The sequence below is a fragment of the Procambarus clarkii genome, chromosome 67, assembly GCF_040958095.1.
Source record: "Procambarus clarkii isolate CNS0578487 chromosome 67, FALCON_Pclarkii_2.0, whole genome shotgun sequence".
Lineage (NCBI taxonomy): Eukaryota > Metazoa > Arthropoda > Malacostraca > Decapoda > Cambaridae > Procambarus > Procambarus clarkii.
The window spans coordinates 31,997,672-32,017,671 of NC_091216.1; the positions used below are offsets into that span (position 1 = coordinate 31,997,672).

Here is a 20,000-nt window from a genome sequence, read left to right on the forward strand (position 1 = left end):
ATCAAGGACCATTAACAAGTCTTGTAACGTCGCCTTTTCTTTTCTTTCTTTTTTTGCCTTGAGGACAATACAATCACATTAGTGTGATGTATTGACCTCAGTATAGGAGCCTTGAGGACAATACAATCACATTAGTGTGATGTATTGACCTCAGTATAGCTGCCTTGAGGACAATACAATCACATTAGTGTGATGTATTGACCTCAGTATAGCTGCCTTGAGGACAATACAATCACATTAGTGTGATGTATTGTCCATACAAAAAGATATTTAATCCCTGGTTGGATCAATACTATCACGAAGTATGGTCATAACCTATATTTTCTAAGTTTATATAAAGAACAATTTTATATATAGAAGATATTTATAAATTGTTGGCAATTTAGTAATAGATAGAAATTAATAGCAAAGAATTTCCTCAAAACTCTTATAAAATATGTTACTTGGAAGGCTTACAAGAGAGCTATCAGGAGAAAGCACCAAGCCATTACGACTATATAGCACTGGGAAGGGGGTCAGGATAAGGATTTGGGATGGGACGGTAGGGAAGGAATGGTGCCCAATCACTTGTGGACGGTCAGGGGGATTGGACGCCGGCCTGTATGAAGCGAGATCGTCTCTCTACCGGCCAGCCCAAGTGATTGGGCAAAACCATTTACTAAAAAAAAAAAAAAACTTGAAATAAATTGTTCTTAATTCCTTATAATTTCTAATTAATGTTGAGTCCCTTAGCGTCCACCTGAAGTCCCTTGCGTCCACCTGAAGTCCCTTGCGTCCACCTGAAGTCCCTTGCGTCCACCTGAAGTCCCTTGCGTCCACCTAAAGTCCCTTGCGTCCACCTGAAGTCCCTTGCGTCCACCTGAAGTCCCATGCGTCCACCTGAAGTCCCTTAGCGTCCACCTGAAGTCCCTTAGCGTCAACCTGAAGTCCCTTAGCGTCCACCTGAAGTCCCTTAGCGTCCACCTGGAGTCCGTTGCGTCCACCTGAAGTCCCTTAGCGTCCATCTGAAGTCCCTTACGTCCACCTGGAGTCCCTTGCATCCACCTGAAGTCCCTTGCGTCCAACTAGAGTCCCTTACGTCCACCTGAAGTCCCTTGCGTCCACCTAAAGTCCCTTGCGTCCAACTAGAGTCCCTTACGTCCACCTGAAGTCCCTTGCGTCCACCTGAAGTCCCTTGCGTCCACCTAAAGTCCCTTGCGTCCACCTAAAGTCCCTTGCGTCCACCTAAAGTCCCTTTCATCCACCTGAAGTCCCTTGCGTCCACCTGAAGTCCCTTGCGTCCACCTAAAGTCCCTTGCGTCCACCTGGAGTCCCTTGCGTCCACCTGAAGTCCCTTACGTCCACCTGAAGTCCCTTGCATCCACCTGAAATCCCTTGCGTCCAACTAGAGTCCCTTACGTCCACCTGAAGTCCCTTGCGTCCACCTGAAGTCCCTTGCATCCACCTGAAGTCCCTTTGCTTTTGCCTGGGGCCGCTCAGTGCATTGCCTGAAACACCCCCCTCTCCCTCCTCCCCCCCCCCCCTTTGCTTCTTTCTGGCCGGCCTTTTGCCTCTCACCATTCTGCTTGGACCTCGACCAACCTTCCGGCGCCCCGACTTCTTTTTGCTTGCCTCGGTCATACTCCATCTGCTTTATTTGTCCGATTATCCTCAGTCTCCTCTCCGTCTCTCATTGCTTGAATGCTTCTCTTCCTTCCCTATACCTTCTACCTTCTTGCTTTTTCCCTCTCCCTTACGTACCCACTTGCCTATCCCTCCCTCAATGCTTGCTACGGTAATGTGGCAGCATATTTTCTCTTGCCCTATTTTAACCGTCATGTTGGCTTTGCTATTCATTAAAGCGTGTTTTTACTGCTTGCTATGGTGGCCTGTGCTTGCCCCCCTCTACAGGCAAGCTCGCTTGCCCCTCTACAGGCAAGCGAGCTTGATCTTGTTCCTTTTGGTTTCGTGAGAGATTTTTCGATGGTGGGGAGTGGCTTGTCGTCGTTTTAATTTCTCATGGGAAATGTGGTCCGGTTGTGCTAACTGTCTTTTCGCTTGAGCTTAATTCACACTTAAGATGTAGCTACGGTGGTGATAAAATCACACACACACACACACACACACACACGCACGCACACACACACACACACACACGCACACACACACACACAGAGTTTCGAGTGTAGGTATGATAGAGCCCAGTAGGTTCAGGAATCTGTACACCAGTTGATTGACAGTTGAGAGGCGGAACCAAAGAGCCCAAAGAGCTCAACCCCCGCAAGCACAACTAGATGAGTACACACACACACACACACACACACACACACACACACACACACACACACACACACACACACACACACACACACACACACACACACACACACACACACATACTCACACACACACACACACACACACACACACACACACACACACACACACACACACACACACACACACACACACACACACACACACACATACACACACACACACAAAAGTGACTTGGACCGTGAGAAAGATACATCTGACCTCCCCAGGTGCACCTAAGGACACATACACACACACCTAAGGAACTCATCATCATCATCTCAGCCTCACACATGTTTATAAAATTGGTTGTTCTCTGCATGATGAATTGACATGCATGTTGATGCAAAACTCAACCGGTTTTCTTACTCTTTTTTACATGTTCAAAAGGTTTATGAACTGAACTGTTCAATACTGTTCATTCAAGTTCCGTTACATTTAACAATAATGAGAATAATGATGATTTATAATGATTATGATGAAAAGTATTTTATGAGAAAGAGCAATTTTTTGTTAAACAGGCAAAACAATTTTATTGATAAGATTTTTAGGTTAATGAAATGATAAAAATTGTGTGGACATTGAAAGTGTCGTGTTAATATGGCTTTTTGTTATAACATTTATATATAAAAAGCCACTTTTGTTGCTTATGATCATATATGAAACATATGTTCAAGTTCAAAGCATTTGGTGCATTTTTAAAAAGGTCTTCAATGTGAATCTATAAAAACTATGGGAGAGTGAGAACAATGTCAACCTGTGGGATAACGAAGATCTTCGTTGTGTAACTGTTAACAGTTAACGAGACCCTTCTCTACGAATCTCTAGATTAACGAAACCTTTCACTATGTGACTAGTGTTCGTTAATGAGGGACTCCTAATTGCGCGAATTGATGAGCTAATGAGCTGTTCATTAGCTGGTTATTCAATACCTCTCGTTATCAGAGTTTACTCGGGGCTAACGAGGATATAAACTATCGGTGTGCTGCGTTATTAGGAATTTCATTGCCTGTCTTTGGGCTGGACGGTAGAGCGACGGTCTCGCTTCATGCAGATCGGCGTTCAATCCCCCGACCGTTCACCAACTGGGCGTTATTAGGAATTTCATTGCCTGTCTTTGGGCTGGATGGTAGAGAGCGACGGTCTCGCTTCATGCAGATCGGCGTTCAATCCTCCGACCGTCCACCAACTGGTTGGGCACCATTCCTTCCCCACCTCCCCTCTCTCCGTTCCGTCCCAAATCCTTATCCTGATCCCTTCCAAAGGGCTAAATAGTCCTAATGGCTTGGTAACTTTCTCCTGATAGTTCCCGTCCCTGTCAATGATCTGATTTATATTTGTAATGTGACTAATGTAGAATTATTTCAATATTTATTCTGACGCAATTCTCAATCTTAGTGTGCTGGAGTATGCGGGAACGCCACTAAATCATGCACTCACAGCCAGTTGAAAAATAAACTGGTAGCATCTCCGTATGGAAGAAATCCACAAGGGCTGTGGCAAGGATTCGAACCTGCGTCCGAGAGTATCCCAGATGCTGCCTTAATCGACTGAGCTACGACATGGTCAAAAAGGAGTTGAAACCGAAGTTCTACTGAACTTTCTGGATCCTGCAGCCTCTCCGAGGCATCTCCGTATGGATATATTGATGCAGGTTATATCGTGGTTTTTGAGAGCGGACGATATCTACGTTGGGTAGATATCGGTAGAATATCTACATTCTTGGGTCTACAGGCCAGATGAGTCACAATAACGTGGCTGAAGATGTATTGACCAAGCCACGTATCAGAATTGACCAGACCACACACTAGAAGGCGAAGGGACGATACGACGTTTCAGTCCGTCCTGGACCATTCTCAAGTCGATTGTGGAATGGTCCAGGACGGACCGAAACGTCGTCGTCCCTTCACCTTCTAATGTGTGGTCTGGTCAACTTACTTTAGCCACGTTATTGTGACTCGTCGCCCACGCATCAGAAAGTAGAGAAACGTCGAGGGACGTTTCGGTCCTTCCTGGACCATTGTCAAGTCGTGTGAAGGAAGGGAGGAAACATACCTCCATAGAGGAAACATCAACAGTCTCCCTGGTATAGTGGTAAGACACTCGCCTGGCGTTCCGCGAGCGCTATGTCATGGGTTCGTATCCTGGCCGGGGAGGATTTACTGGGCGCAATTCCTTAACTGTAGCCTCTGTTTAACGCAACAGTAAAATGTGTACTTGGATGAAAAAACGATTCTTCGCGGCAGGGGATCGTATTCCAGGGACCTGCCCGAAACGCTACGCGTACTATAGTGGCTGTACAAGAATGTAACAACTCTTGTATATATACCTGGTTGATACCTGGTTGATGGGGTTCTGGGAGTTCTTCTACTCCCCAAGCCCAGCCCGAGGCCAGGCTCGACTTGTGAGAGTTTGGTCCACCAGGCTGTTGCTTGGAGCGACCCGCAGGCCCACATACCCACCACAGCCCGGTTGGTCCGGCACTCCTTGGAGGAATAAATCTAGTTTCCTCTTGAAAATGTCCACGGTTGTTCCGGCAATATTTCTTATGCTTGCTATATATCTCAAAAAAAAAACAAAAAAAAACACGGGATCGAAACGTCGTCGATTCTCCACTTTCTGATGTAATTTGATCATCATTCTTGGGCCTGTTAGACTTATGCGAAAAGTTGATGATTTGCTGTTGCTGTCAGTGTTTATAGCTTCGTTACGTATCTTACATATTCCTGTATTTCATTCAAAATGAAGTACATTCATTCTTCATTCATAACTTCATTCAAAACATTTGTAACTTTATTCAAAATGAAGTACGGCCAGAAATCATATCCAGATATCCAAAGTTTCTTCACTGTAGAGGTAGTGTATGAACACTAATTATAAATTTACACAACGTCTCGAGCCTATATGGTTTATTCTCAAGTGATGGGCCTGTTGATTGATGAAGATTAAGCCACCCTAAAGGTCGCACGGGCATGAATAGCCCGTAAATGGTGGGCCCTTTTGAGCCATTACCAGTATCAAGAACTGATACTGGAGATCTGTGGAGGTGCGACTGCACCCTGCGTGACGGGAGATGTCTCCCGTGCTATGGGCCTCTTATGGGTGAATTGGATTTATTCCATTAGTTAGGTCAGGTATAAAATGCAAATAGGTGAGGAGTACGTTATAAAAATGGGGTAAATAGGGCTTAAATGGGAACCGAATGTGGGGCATAAATGGGGACGATTAAAGCTGAGAAAAGAGAGGAAGCATATACAAAGATTAATCAGGTGTTGATTAATCATAATCATAGCATGTTGAGCAGTGTCTTCTATGTTCGCCTCTTCGCGTTCCGGTCTTGTTCTTATTGATAGTTCCGTAATTTGGGTAGTTATGGCGGGTTGTTCGGATTTTACATGAATGGCTTCAAGAATTCGTAATCTTCTTACATCCTGAAGTTTTGCCTGTTATGCAAGATTTGTTTTCAACATTTCTCTTGTTAAGGTGATGTCATGGGCTTGTCTCGTATGATTCCTAGGGGCACCTGATTGAAGATGACAGGTCAAACGCCTCGTCAGCTTGGTCGACGTCATACCTATGTACTTAGATTGAAGGCAACATCCTTTGTGGGGGCAAGTGTACATGTACACAACGCTTGACTGCTGTAGAGGGTTCTCCGTCGGCTTCCGGCCTGTTCTTGATAAGGAGGACGGTAGTCTTCATTATTTTATAGTATATGATTAGGTCTATGCTTTGGTTAGGAGTTGTGCTTTTAACTATTTTCTGAATATATTATATTTTATATGATTGGAGAGAGAGAGAGAGAGAGAGAGAGAGAGAGAGAGAGAGAGAGAGAGAGAGAGAGAGAGAGAGAGAGAGAGAGAGAGAGAGAGAGAGAGAGAGAGAGAGAAAGAGTGAGAGAGATTGAGAGAGAGAACATGAGATTGTGCAACTAATCCGCATCAATTTAATACAAAAGGCTCTAGGAATATATGAATGCAATGAGAAGCAATGAGCATAGATTACACCGTGCAGGATGTGCAAGGTGATTTCTCTTCCTCCCTCCCACAACCTGCTCCCCACCCCCCCTACCCCCACTCCCTCCTCCCTTCCCCACTCCCCCCCCCACCCCCCCCCCCCCCCACCCCCCACCCCCAGCGCTGGTCAAGCAGGCTCTACGTACAGCTAAACATTAACTACTTTAACCTATGTGTTAATTAACGGCATTTATGTAATTTTCAATAGTTACATGTAAATAAATCTTATGATTCTTTAATGTAGTTGATTTATATAAGGATGTCAGTGATTTAGATCGATAAGTTTATAGCTGTAGTTAGGCCAGGCAATTCGATTGTTCATTAACTTATGTAAACATTAGAAAGGAGGAGGGGCGGGTGACCTCAACAGGGCAGGTGATCGTTCGTTCTCCTCCACACACACACACACCCTCACCCGCCTACACACTCACACACACACACACACACACACACACACACACACACACACACACACACACACATCTCTCTCTCTCCTTTCTCGCTGGTTTCAGTAAGGCTCGAGCCCTCGGTCGGTGAAGTGCGTTTGGTTAGCTAGTGTTGAATAGTGGGCGTCTCCTCCCCCCCCTGGACCGTACAGCTGGCAACCCGTGACCCACATCCCGTTTTCTGTTGACTTGCGCCTCAGCTGACTTGTTGGGTAACCACTAAATATTTGTATTTTTTGTTATTTAGTTTGTTATTTCTCTAGCGTTATTTTTTTTATGTGTTTTGAAATAGGTGTATAAGATTCAAGTTTAACTATCCAAAAATGGACACAAAAACTAATACAACTGTGTTAACTCTTTTTTTTTTTAGTTAAAGGTCAAAATAAATTAAAAATATTATTCTAGAATTTTTAAAGCCAGGTGGAAATAATAGATTAAATCGTTTGGTCATTTCCCAATGCACATACGTTTATACCTAACTATAAAACGTGAATAGAGAGTCATATATATACACTGAGAAGTGTATATATATATATGCGAAAAATCAGTCAGTCTGATTTTCAGTGGGTCAGTCTGGTGTTGACAAAGGCTTTAACAAAGCCGAAACGTTCACCTCATTTCATATTTCTCTGTGGATTTTCCACATAAAATGATCAGTGTTTTGTGATCGTCTATTGCATATATATATATATATATATATATATATATATATATATATATATATATATATATATATATATATATATATATATATATATATATACACCCCCGCTTCCCAGTATATATACTGAGTTTTTACTTAAGTACTTAACTATATCGAGAACTTAGGCATTCGTTGCTGGCGGGTCAATAGGCGCTTGTGGCGGCCTTAATAACCCTTCCAGAGGTCGTTAGAGGCATTAACAACACAACCGACCTTCTAATCACAAGTACCAGCTTGTGCTTTCATCATATATTCTGGATTACGACATTCTTTCTGGCTGGAGACTGGTTAAATTCCACCATAAATTACCCCTAACAGCTTTCAGGCGTTTAGTGGACCCCCCCCCCTGGTTTTTATAGGCTTTTCAGGACTTTATAAGCCTTCCAGGCCTTTATAAGCCTCCCAGGCTTTTATAGGCCTCCCAGGCCTTTATAAGCCTCCCAGGCCTTTATAAGCCTCCCAGGCCTTTATAAGCCTCCCAGGCCTTTATAAGCCTCCCAGGCCTTTATAAGCCTCCCAGGCCTTTATAAGCCCTTTAGCCTTATCGACCACCGTAGAAGACATAATTGAGAGGATGTCTAGAAAATTTTTGGAGGAGATTCAGAAATTCATAGAATGTCAATGCCGAGTAAGTAGTGATCCAGAGGTTAAAATAACTGTATTCAAGACAGTTGATGTTTGTTGATTCTTGAATAATTGTGGGTTGTAATTGTGGTTTTAGGGGGTTCAGGGGTTGTTTTGTTTTTCTTCATACTAGCTGTTGTTTTATCGTGACACTTAAGATTATTAGTATCCATTGACGAAAGATTTACAACTTAATTTAAGCACCATTTGTGGAAATTACTTGAAATTTTTTTTTTTTTTCGTCTTTTCCAATAGTATTTTTATGTTTCTACTAATACCACCACTACCACTGCTACCACTACTACTACTACTAGACCTACAGCAGCTACCACTATTAATTATACTACTAGACCTACAGCAGCTACCACTATTACTACTACTACTAGACCTACAGCAGCTACCACTATTAATTATACTACTAGACCTACAGCAGCTACCACTATTAATTATACTACTAGACCTACAGCAGCTACCACTATTAATTATACTACTAGACCTACAGCAGCTACCACTATTACTACTACTACTAGACCTACAGCAGCTACCACTATTAATTATACTACTAGACCTACAGCAGCTACCACTATTACTACTACTACTAGACCTACAGCAGCTACCACTATTAATTATACTACTAGACCTACAGCAGCTACCACTATTAATTATACTACTAGACCTACAGCAGCTACCACTATTAATTATACTACTAGACCTACAGCAGGTACCACTATTAATTATACTACTAGACCTACAGCAGCTACCACTATTAATTATACTACTAGACCTACAGCAGCTACCACTATTACTACTACTACTAGACCTACAGCAGCTACCACTATTAATTATACTACTAGACCTACAGCAGCTACCACTATTACTACTACTACTAGACCTACAGCAGCTACCACTATTAATTATACTACTAGACCTACAGCAGCTACCACTATTAATTATACTACTAGACCTACAGCAGCTACCACTATTAATTATACTACTAGACCTACAGCAGCTACCACTATTACTACTACTACTAGACCTACAGCAGCTACCACTATTAATTATACTACTAGACCTACAGCAGCTACCACTATTAATTATACTACTAGACCTACAGCAGCTACCACTATTAATTATACTACTAGACCTACAGCAGCTACCACTATTACTACTACTACTAGACCTACAGCAGCTACCACTATTAATTATACTACTAGACCTACAGCAGCTACCACTATTACTACTACTACTAGACCTACAGCAGCTTCCACTATTAATTATACTACTAGACCTACAGCAGCTACCACTATTACTACTACTACTAGACCAACAGCAGCTACCACTATTACTACTACTACTAGACCTACAGCAGCTACCTCTATTACTACTACTACTAGACCTACAGCAGCTACCACTATTACTACTACTACTTGACCTACAGCAGCTACCACTATTACTACTACTACTAGACCTACAGCAGCTACCACTATTACTACTACTACTAGACCTACAGCAGCTACCACTATTACTACTACTACTAGACCTACAGCAGCTACCACTATTACTACTACTACTAGACCTACAGCAGCTACCACTATTACTACTACTACTAGACCTACAGCAGCTACCACTATTAATTATACTACAACTATTTATTTTTTTTTGCTCTTATATAGTACTCACAACAACAACAACCACTATTACAACTAATAATAAAAATAATAATAATAAATATTGATAATGTTATAAAAGGAAGATGAAACTACTTGAAATATAAAAAAAACAAAACAAATAGGGATACAGAACGATGAGAAGCACCATTAACTCACCAAACACCATTAACTCACCAGACACCATTAACTCACCAAACACCATTAACTCACCAAACAATTTTAACTCATCAGACACCATTAATTCATCAGACACCATTAACTCATCAGACACGGAAACAGTAAGTGGAGACATGATCACTACATACAAATTTTCAGAGAAATTGACAGGTAGATAAGGATAAACTGTTGAACACTGGCTGTACGCGAACAAGGGGACACAGGTGGAAACTGAGTACCCAAATGAGCCACAGGGACGTTTGAAAGAACTATTACAGTGTCAGAGTAGTTAACAGATGGAATGCATTAGGCAGTGATGTGGTGGAGGCTGACTCCATACACAGTTTCAAATGGAGATATAATAGACTCACTTTATCATATAATGACTTTATCATTACTCAAAAGTACCACACTGCTCCAAAAGCCAATACGATTTAAAGCACTGAAGACTTAAGCATATATATATATATATATATATATATATATATATATATATAGATATTTCTTCTACATGAATGTAAGAAATAAGTATTTTAATCTTTGTTTATGGGCCTTAATCCCCTTCAAGAGGGATTAGGAGGGAGTGGGAGGATCAGAAAGCTTGGGCGCACCTCTTGCATTCCCATGATGGGATTTATGACTTGTGATGCACCTAGTGTGACTTTCACTCTCGTACCTTCCAGGTGCGTGTTTCTCCTTCTTGTAGCCCCCAGCAGCCCCTCCCTCCATCCCGCAATGTCCGTTCCTTCTGGGGGTACTTGGGAGAAACCTGGTCGATCTGTGTTTCAGAATTTGTATATCTTTGTCACTGTCTCTCATTGTTGGCTCTGTCTTCTGTGTTTGCCTGTCTGTCCCTGCTTCTCTCTCTGTCTCTCTCTCTCTCTCTCTCTCTCTCTCTCTCTCTCTCTCTCTCTCTCTCTCTCTCCCTCTCTCTATGTTACTTGCTGTCTGTCACGGGAGAAAAATCACAAGATAAAGAATAAATGAAATAAAGAAATTATCTTCTGTGTTAACTTAACAGCGTAACATAATTATATCCGTTATTATAAAGAATTGATCCGTTTAGATAAATTGATAATAACAGATTTATTACCAAACTAACAAAACTGTGGAGTTGGGAAGCAGAAACAGTAGTGTAAATGTGCTAGAAACAGGTGTGGAGTGAGGAAACAGGTGTGTAATTGGAGTTAGAAACAGATGTGGAATAGGAAAGTCAGAAAAAGGTATATATTTGTGCTGATACTTAGTGTAGATGGAAGATAATAAATTAGGGCCGAGAAAGACACTAACAGTTGCAGAGAAAACGTTAAAAAGGTCTTAAGAGAGTCCTTGAGCTGGAGTTTGGAGTCCATGAGCTGGAGCCTAACCAACGCGAGCAACAGATATTGGAATTTGATAACTTGGTAGACATCACAGGGCATATAACTCATCATTCACAATTAACTCATTAGACACCATTAACTCATCAAACACCATTAACTCATTAGACACAGTCAACCCTGTCGGAAATATGAAGCCTTTAATTTGCTTGATTCTTCAACCCAAGGAAAATTAGGTTATTCCCATTGTGGTCACTGTTCTAACTACTTACCAGACCCATTGATGCTTAACCAGACTGAGAAAGCTACGAGTACATTATTCGAAGCACTTAAATCATTTGAGTGTGTCAATAAAAACTAGAATAAAGGAGAAATAAATACATTGCTTATTGACCTTTGCAGCGATTAATGAGTCATTGCATTCTAGATAAAAATTGTGGGGTGTCATCAAGTAATTTAAAATTCTCTAGAACCCTTGCAATGATCATCCCTAACAAATCAAACAATTTAATTTATATTTGAATCTAACCTAACATAACACCGATCTGGTCCTTTAAACAATACAGCCCATATCTATTTATTTTGTCGAGTCCACCTGTATTGTGTATATCGTGATCATGTCTCCCCCTTCCTCTTCTCCTGTGACGTGTGGCTCAACTACTTTGGGTTGTCATTAGAACTAGTTTATTTCCAGTAGCATATATATTTTCGGTAATAGCCTGAACAAGACTTATTAAGCCATTCGTAATTCCCGAAGCGAAACATTTTATGATCCTATAGTCTTTATATATTTTTTTTTCAATCATTAACATGCGATCCCAGTTCATGGCAAATAATTCTGCTAAACTCCAACACTATCTGATATGACAGGCCCCCTTCATCCTTATAAGTTTAATAAGTGCACCATTCTTTATTGTGAAGAATGGTGCAATTCTTCCATGAAACCGTCTAGGTTTCTTTTTTGCAAGAGGTCTTTTTGCGTCTAGGTCTTTTTTGCAAGAGCCGTCTAGGTTAATATCTTTTCATCCCAGCACCAATTTTGTCCTCATAATGGGCTATTCATACCCATGCCACCTCTTCGGTGGCTTAATCTTCATCAATCAATCACCTCATATATCAGCACCTATCCTGCCCTCATATGTCAACAACTATCCTCCCTCATTTCCCAGTTCCAGTACTATCCTTCATATCCCTTTCAATTACTATAATCTCATACTGGTTTAGCATTTTTTCCTAATAACTACTTTATATTTGTTAAGTCACAACCATCACTGGGTTTTTTTCCGTCACTTTGGGTCAAACGTAGCTGTGGTGCCGTAGGGGTGAGTCCTTGTTTTAATAGCTGGGATGAGTCCAATAGGGCTGAGTCCAGTAGGGGTGAGTCCTTGTTTTAATAGCTGGGATGAGTCCAATAGGGCTGAGTCCAGTAGGGGTGAGTCCTTGTTTTAATAGCTGGGATGAGTCCAATAGGGCTGAGTCCAGTAGGGGTGAGTCCTTGTTTTAATAGCTGGGATGAGTCCAATAGGGCTGAGTCCAGTAGGGGTGAGTCCTTGTTTTAATAGCTGGGATGAGTCCAATAGGGCTGAGTCCAGTAGGGGTGAGTCCTTGTTTTAATAGCTGGGATGAGTCCAATAGGGCTGAGTCCAGTAGGGGTGAGTCCTTGTTTTAATAGCTGGGATGAGTCCAATAGGGCTGTGGTGCCGTAGGGGTGAGTCCTTGTTTTAATAGCTGGGATGAGTCCAATAGGGCTGAGTCCAGTAGGGGTGAGTCCTTGTTTTAATAGCTGGGATGAGTCCAATAGGGCTGAGTCCAGTAGGGGTGAGTCCTTGTTTTAATAGCTGGGATGAGTCCAATAGGGCTGAGTCCAGTAGGGATGAGTCCGTAGGCCTGAGTCCTGGTTTTAATAGCTATGTGTTCCATTAATTCCCTCAAAATTCACCGCCTCTCACTAGAATCTTTGTATCTGGCTCTTTAACACCTCACCCTGCTCTTTTGTGTACTCTGTACCCCCTGCTCTTTTTCAGTGCACTCTTTCCTCTTAAGCTCGGCGTACTTACACTATTGGTTAAACCCAAGGGCAATGTTTGTCTTGTATATTACCTACAGTTTACACAGGAACACATTTTTTAACTCCTTTCCCACCATTTACGTGCGATAATGTGTTTTGCAAGAGCCACTACACACGTATGTTAAACAAAAGTTGATATATTTACACCCCCCAAAAAATCGAAATGTATTTGTTTTAAACATACAGCTTGGTAGACATTAGGGGCCCCTCTTCTGTGGGAGCGACAGGAAGGTGATGTTGACACGACGTGTAATGGTTCTATCTTTAGCACAAGTGGATCGGAGGAATTACCTAACCTCTTGCAGATGTCCAGTCTTGCAATAATTATTAGTTGAGTCTACTTCTTTGGTTGCAAATATATATATATATATATATATATATATATATATATATATATATATATATATATATATATATATATATATATATATATATATATATATATATATATATATATATATATATTTGTGTTTGTGCAACGAGAAGAGTGACGTCACTGATGTTTAATGATGTTGCAGATACTGCAAAATGATGTTGATAGATATTATTCACATTTTCTCATTAAATGATTAATAAAAGTAGCATGATGACTTAATACAACATTTTGCGTTCACCAGTAACTTAATTTATATAATTATTCGGCTCATTGCACCATTTTGGTTAGGTTAGGCTAGGTAGGTTAGGTTAGGTTAGGTTTGGTTAGGCTAGGTAGGCTCGGTTATGGTCAGGGTTGTTTATGTTTGATGAATTTGGTTGGATTGGGTTGTATTTGGTTAGATTAGGTTTGGTTAGGTTTCGTTTCGTTAGGCTAAGCTAGGTTCGGATAAATTAGGTTAGGTTTGATTAGGTAAAGATAGGATAGTCTAGGCTTGGTTAGATAAGGATATGTTAGGTTACCTATGTGGGATTGCTTGAAGGGAAGCTTTGATATAAAACCTACATGTGTTAGCTTACGCACACACACACACACACACATACACACAAACACACACACACACACACACACACACATAAACACGCACACAAACACATGGAATGGACAATATTTTTGTAGACACAACAGCTAAATGTTACGTTCGTCTGATTGTTTCAAGATAGCCTTGAGACAGTCAGATATATATATATATATATATATATATATATATATATATATATATATATATATATATATATATATATATATATATATATATATATTTACCAAAACACCTTTTTGTTTTCCTACAGGTTGGGAAGAGAGCTGAATCTGATCTGGGCAAAGCGTGGATTTCTCCAAGGCATTCCGTCACTTTCTCCAGGACGTTGCATCTGTCTTTTTTAAGAGGAAGGTAAGAAAGTGCTTTACTTCATTTACACAAGGAAACATAAAACACACACGTAAGAAAAGTCTTCATAATGGGCTTCCCCCCCCCCCCCCAAAAAAAAAAAAAATCCTCGATAACAAATTCCGATATACTGTTTTTTTTTATCAATACTTATAGCTCACAAACTGAGGTTAAATAATTTAATAAATCTTTTGATACATGGTTTATCATTTAAAAATATTTCATAATAATAATTAAAAAAAAAACATTAAATTGAGATAACTTGTCAATCAAATAAAAATCTGTATTTTCCTTACAAGTTGCAAGAATAACTGCTATTTGTTTTTTAAATTTTACTTCTTCAATTTAAAAAAAAACACTTAAAATACTTGTTTTCATAAAGCCACTTCACAATTATATCCAAATGAAAATCCCCTCAATTCACACTCTATAAAAACGAACATAGAAAGCAATCCTGATTCCATCAAGGTGAGAAGGGTTATCCAAGACGAACAAGACTCTGACTAAATGGCATCAGACTCAAACAAGATCGAATTGAAACCGATACATGAAGGATCACCTCCACAAACAATAGCATACACCGAGGGGAAGGGGGGGGGGGGGTAGGGGGGGGGATTTTATCCCCCCCAAACACGCAGAGAGAGAACTTAAGAAAAGGGAGAAAATATGGAATATATTCACCATTCACAGTGCAAAAATATTCGTGCTTAGTAATGAATATATATATTTTCTTCTTCCTCATATTCTCTCTTTCTCTATTTCAATATTTTTTTTTTTTCTAATGCTAAAATGTTTTTTTCTAATGCGAAAATTCATTTATGTTCAGCAAGAGGTAGAGTTGAATATATCTGTTAGGCCACAGATTTCATTTCTTGAGTTAAATTTGTTAGATTTTATTAGCTCTGTTAGCATGTTTAAAATGCGAAGGATGAATTAATTTAACATCAGAGCCAAAATAATGCCCAGTTGGCCCATGAGAGGTAATTATATATATATATATATATATATATATATATATATATATATATATATATATATATATATATATATATATATATATATATATATATATATATTTATATATATATATATTTATATATATATATATATATATATATATATATATATATATATATTTATATATATATATATATATATATATATATATATATATATATATATATATATATATATATATATATATATATATATATATATATATATATATATATATATATGTTTACCCTACGCTTGAAACACTCAACCGATCCCAAGTTTGTTGTGAAACTAAGTTAGTTGTTCCATGAATCAAGAATCTTTTTCGAAACCAATATTTTCTCACGATATTTTTGGAAACTAATCTTTGGAAAAATAGGAACTTGTTTTGGTCGATTGGATAATGTCCACAAGTCAGGGTGAAACTACAGGGTGGTCAATGAGTTATAATCCGTGAGTTTTGGTGTTACATAAAGTTGTGGAAAGTTATGAACCCTTGGAAACATAGTCTTTGAACTTAACAGAATGGCTGCTCAAATATCGAGTCCGGGTTCGAGCCGAGATTGGGAATAAATCGATGTTCAAGGTTCTCTCAACCTTTCTGGAGATTTGCTGTATACACAGATGTGAGCAAATGTATTCTTCATAATGAGTTTTGCAACCGCTGCTGTCGAGAAAGGATTAGGAGCACATTATTGATAAATTCGTTCAATGATTGATTACATATAGTAGAATGGTTCAGTAAAAGGCCAGCTGCCACAATGACATTTAATGTAACCATATTGCCATTCGCACGGTAGCAAATGGAGGTAAAAATTAAGAAAAAAGAGCTTTCATGGTGTGAATTATACCTGGACAAATTGACCAGTGATTGACAGCAGTGATTGTAGTCTATACCTACCGGTCACTAATCGGTTCTTCCCTTTGTTAGCTGGAACTTTATCTGACATATTTCACAGTCAAGGCCATTTTTCATGACCTAAATCCTACCTGTTGCAAGTTCCAGGGATCTAAGTACCCGCTTTCAACGCTTGGAACATTTTTTTTTTAAATTTACAAGTAAATGCAGAGGTTTAAGGTAGTGAATCTCTTGGAGCTTCTCACCTTCCAGATGAGAACCGAGTATACATCAGGCTAGTATACTAGCCTGATGTAGCCTAATGTATACTCACCTGGTTGTGCTTGCTGGTTGAGCTCTGGCTCTTTAGTCCCGCCTCTCAACCGTCAATCAACTGATGTACAGATTCCTGAGTCTATTGGGCTCTATCATATCTACATTTGAAACTGTGTATGGAGTCAGCCTCCACCACATCACTGCCTAATGCATTCCACCTGTTAACTACTCTGACACTGAAAAAGTTCTTTCTGATGTATCTGTGACTCATTTGGGTACTCAGTGTTCACCTGTGTCCCCTTGTTCGCGTACAACCCGTGTTAAACAGTTTATCCTTATCTACCCTGTCAATTCCTCTGAGAATTTTGTAGGTAGTGATCATATCTCCCCTTAATCTTCTGTCTTCCGGTGTCGTGAGGTGTATTTCATGCAGCCTGTCCTCGTAACTCATGCCTCTTAGTTCTGGGACTAGCCTAGTGGCATATCTTTGAACTTTTTCCAGCTTCGTCTTGTGCTTGACAAGGTACGGGCTCCATGCAGGGGCCGCATACTCCATACTCCATACACACTGTGTGTGTGTGTGTGTGTGTATGTGTGTGTGTTTATCAATGGTTAATTCCATGTTATCTTATTAATGGCTTGATGGACCGTGTTATCAATGATTGGGTGGTCTTTGTGGGTCACCACTACCCACACAGGGCTAAACCCCCCCCCACCCCTACCCACTACCCACACAGGGCTACCCCCCCCCCCAACCCACTACCCACACAGATCTACCCCAAAAGGCAATGCCAAGTTTCAAATGCGTGTGTCGGGTACAAAATGACTCACCTCTGGTCACGGCAGCTTTCTCTTAACTCTCTCGAGCAGAAAGTCTCCCCTGCACTTGTTTGTATTGTCCACAACACACCTGCTGACAGCTGACACATCAGCTGACACACGTGTTGCGTCAACAGCACGTGTGCTGACGCAACACGGGGGAGGGGGGGAGGGGACGCAACACAAGCTCTCTTCGGGGGAGAAGAAGAACTACGACTCTAGCAAAAATCACAACTAAACTGGAACAACTAAAATTATTTTTGCAAAAATAACAACTAAACTTCAATAACAACAACAACAATAACTGTAACAATAGCAACAGCAAAAACAACGTTACAAAAACGACAACAACATGACAAAAACAATAGCAAAAACAAATTTACAAAAGCAACAACAATATTATAAAAACAAAAACAGCATCTACATGACAAAAACTACCACAACAACAACATGAAAAAGCAACAACAAACTTGACAAAAACAACATGACAAAAACAACAACATGACAAAAAAACAACATGACAAAAAAACAACATGACAAAAACAACAACATGACAAAAACAACAACATGACAAAAAAACAACATGACAAAAACAACAACAAATATGACAAAAACAACAACATGACAAAAACAACATGACAAAAAAACAACGTGACAAAAACAACAACAAATATGACAAAAACAACAACATGACAAAAAAACAACATGACAAAAACAACATGACAAAAACAACAACATGACAAAAACAACAACATGACAAAAACAACATGACAAAAACAACAACATGACAAAAACAACAACATGACAAAAACAACATGACAAAAACAACAGCATAACAAAAACAACAAAAATCTAACCACAAGTCACATTGTCAATCAAATCAGGTCATGAATCAAAATAATATATAAATTACGTGAAAATCCACTTAATTCTTATATATTCACATTAAACACATTTCTGAGTGAATATAAATTATTATAAAATAAATCAGACATGCAGTAAAATTGATCAAGAACACTTAATTAAGAGGTAAAAATACAAAATAAATTAGATATCAAATATGATGCATCTTGAGTTGTCTGAAAATATCAGTGACATCAAAATATGTTCTGAAGAAAAGAGGACAAAATCAGATTACATTTATTTTCTGCGTTCGAGTATGTAAATCAAGGAATTTATCATTAACATACAACCTATTGTATGTAAATCAAGGAATTTATCATTTACATACAACCTGTTGTATGTAAATCAAGGAATTTATTGGACTTATTGAAGGCAGAGCTGGTTAATTTGTCTTAGGATTAATAGGAATTAAGTACGAAATCGTACACTAATCTTCCTTATCTCTTGGGCTGGACGTTAGAGCGACTGTCTCGCTTCATGCAGGTCGGAGTTCAATCCCCGACCGTCCAAAGGGGGTTGGGTACCAATCCTTCCCCCTGTCTAATCCCAAATCCTTATCCTGACCCATTCCAACTGTTATATAGTCTAATGGCTTGGCACTTTCCCCCTGATAGTTTCCTCCCTTCTTATTTTGTTATTCTTGTTGTTGTTTCTGCTGTTGTTGTATTTGTTGTATTTGTTTCAATGTGTATTGTTATTTATTTGTTGCCTTTTCTTATCGTCTTGGACTTATTGTCCAATTTTTTTTGGACGGTCGGGGAAACCCTTTGGACGGTCGGGGATTGAACTCCGACCTGCATGAAGCGAGACCGTCGCTCTACCGTCCAGCCCAAGAGATAAGGAAGATTAGTGTACGATTTCGTACTTAATTCTTATTAATTCCTTATAATTTCTGTGAGTTATTAATCTGTTATTTTGTGTGTAAATCTTGAAAATTAACACGTGATGAAAAATGTGACAGTGTCAGACCACGAAAGGAGAATTGAAACAAGAATTTCCTTAAGTACTTTCGCATTTAAAAATTACATCTTCAGAAGGGTATTATTACCCTTCGGAAGATGTATTATTAAATACGAAAGTACTTAAGGTAATTCCTGTTTCAATTAATCTGTTATTATCTATAATAATGATAAAAGAAAGATTACATAATCGACGTCTCTTTTGAAACACTTCACACAGGTAACTGGCAAGTGTATACTCATATACACACCTTCTGAATACATAAGTCACACTCTCTGTGTGTATTAATGTAATATATACAATGCTCAAAGCTATTTTATCTTTAATGAGATGAAAAGAAGTATCTTTTCAGAGAGAGAGAGAGAGAGAGAGAGAGAGAGAGAGAGAGAGAGAGAGATGAATAAGAATAGAGAAAATGACAGCTCGTTATCAAACACAATAATATATTTCATGATATTTCTTCCTGACGAGATGCAGAAAACATAGAACTGTATTCCTTTTCAAAACAACCCCCCCCCCCTCCCATCCCCCCCCCCTTTAAGAGGACATGGTCATATTTTTTTGATCTAGTTGCGTCTAGCGAATA

At 39.5% G+C, this 20,000-nt stretch overlaps 2 protein-coding genes across 2 annotated transcripts in view; both read left to right on the forward strand.

Annotated features, from left to right (window-relative positions):
* The window catches only part of LOC123767560 (uncharacterized), a 545,934-nt gene that overhangs the window by 428,607 nt on the left and 97,327 nt on the right, over positions 1-20,000 (forward strand). The window contains exon 4 of the mRNA XM_069310624.1: positions 14,525-14,625. The gene's annotated coding sequence lies outside the window, so the exon portion shown is untranslated. The remainder of the gene's footprint in view (positions 1-14,524; positions 14,626-20,000) is intronic.
* LOC138355428 (uncharacterized) lies at positions 8,035-9,515 on the forward strand. Its single transcript, XM_069310320.1, has 2 exons — positions 8,035-8,088; positions 8,340-9,515. Exons 1-2 carry the CDS (start codon positions 8,035-8,037, stop codon positions 9,513-9,515), a joined length of 1,230 nt encoding a protein of 409 aa, XP_069166421.1.

Coding starts and splice junctions, on each gene's coding strand:
- LOC138355428 (XM_069310320.1), top strand. CDS start 8,035: ATGTCTAGAAAATTTTTGGAGGAGATTCAGAAATTCATAGAATGTCAA. Junction 8,089..8,339: donor TCATAGAATGTCAATGCCGA/GTAAGTAGTGAT, acceptor CTTTTCCAATAG/TATTTTTATGTTTCTACTAA.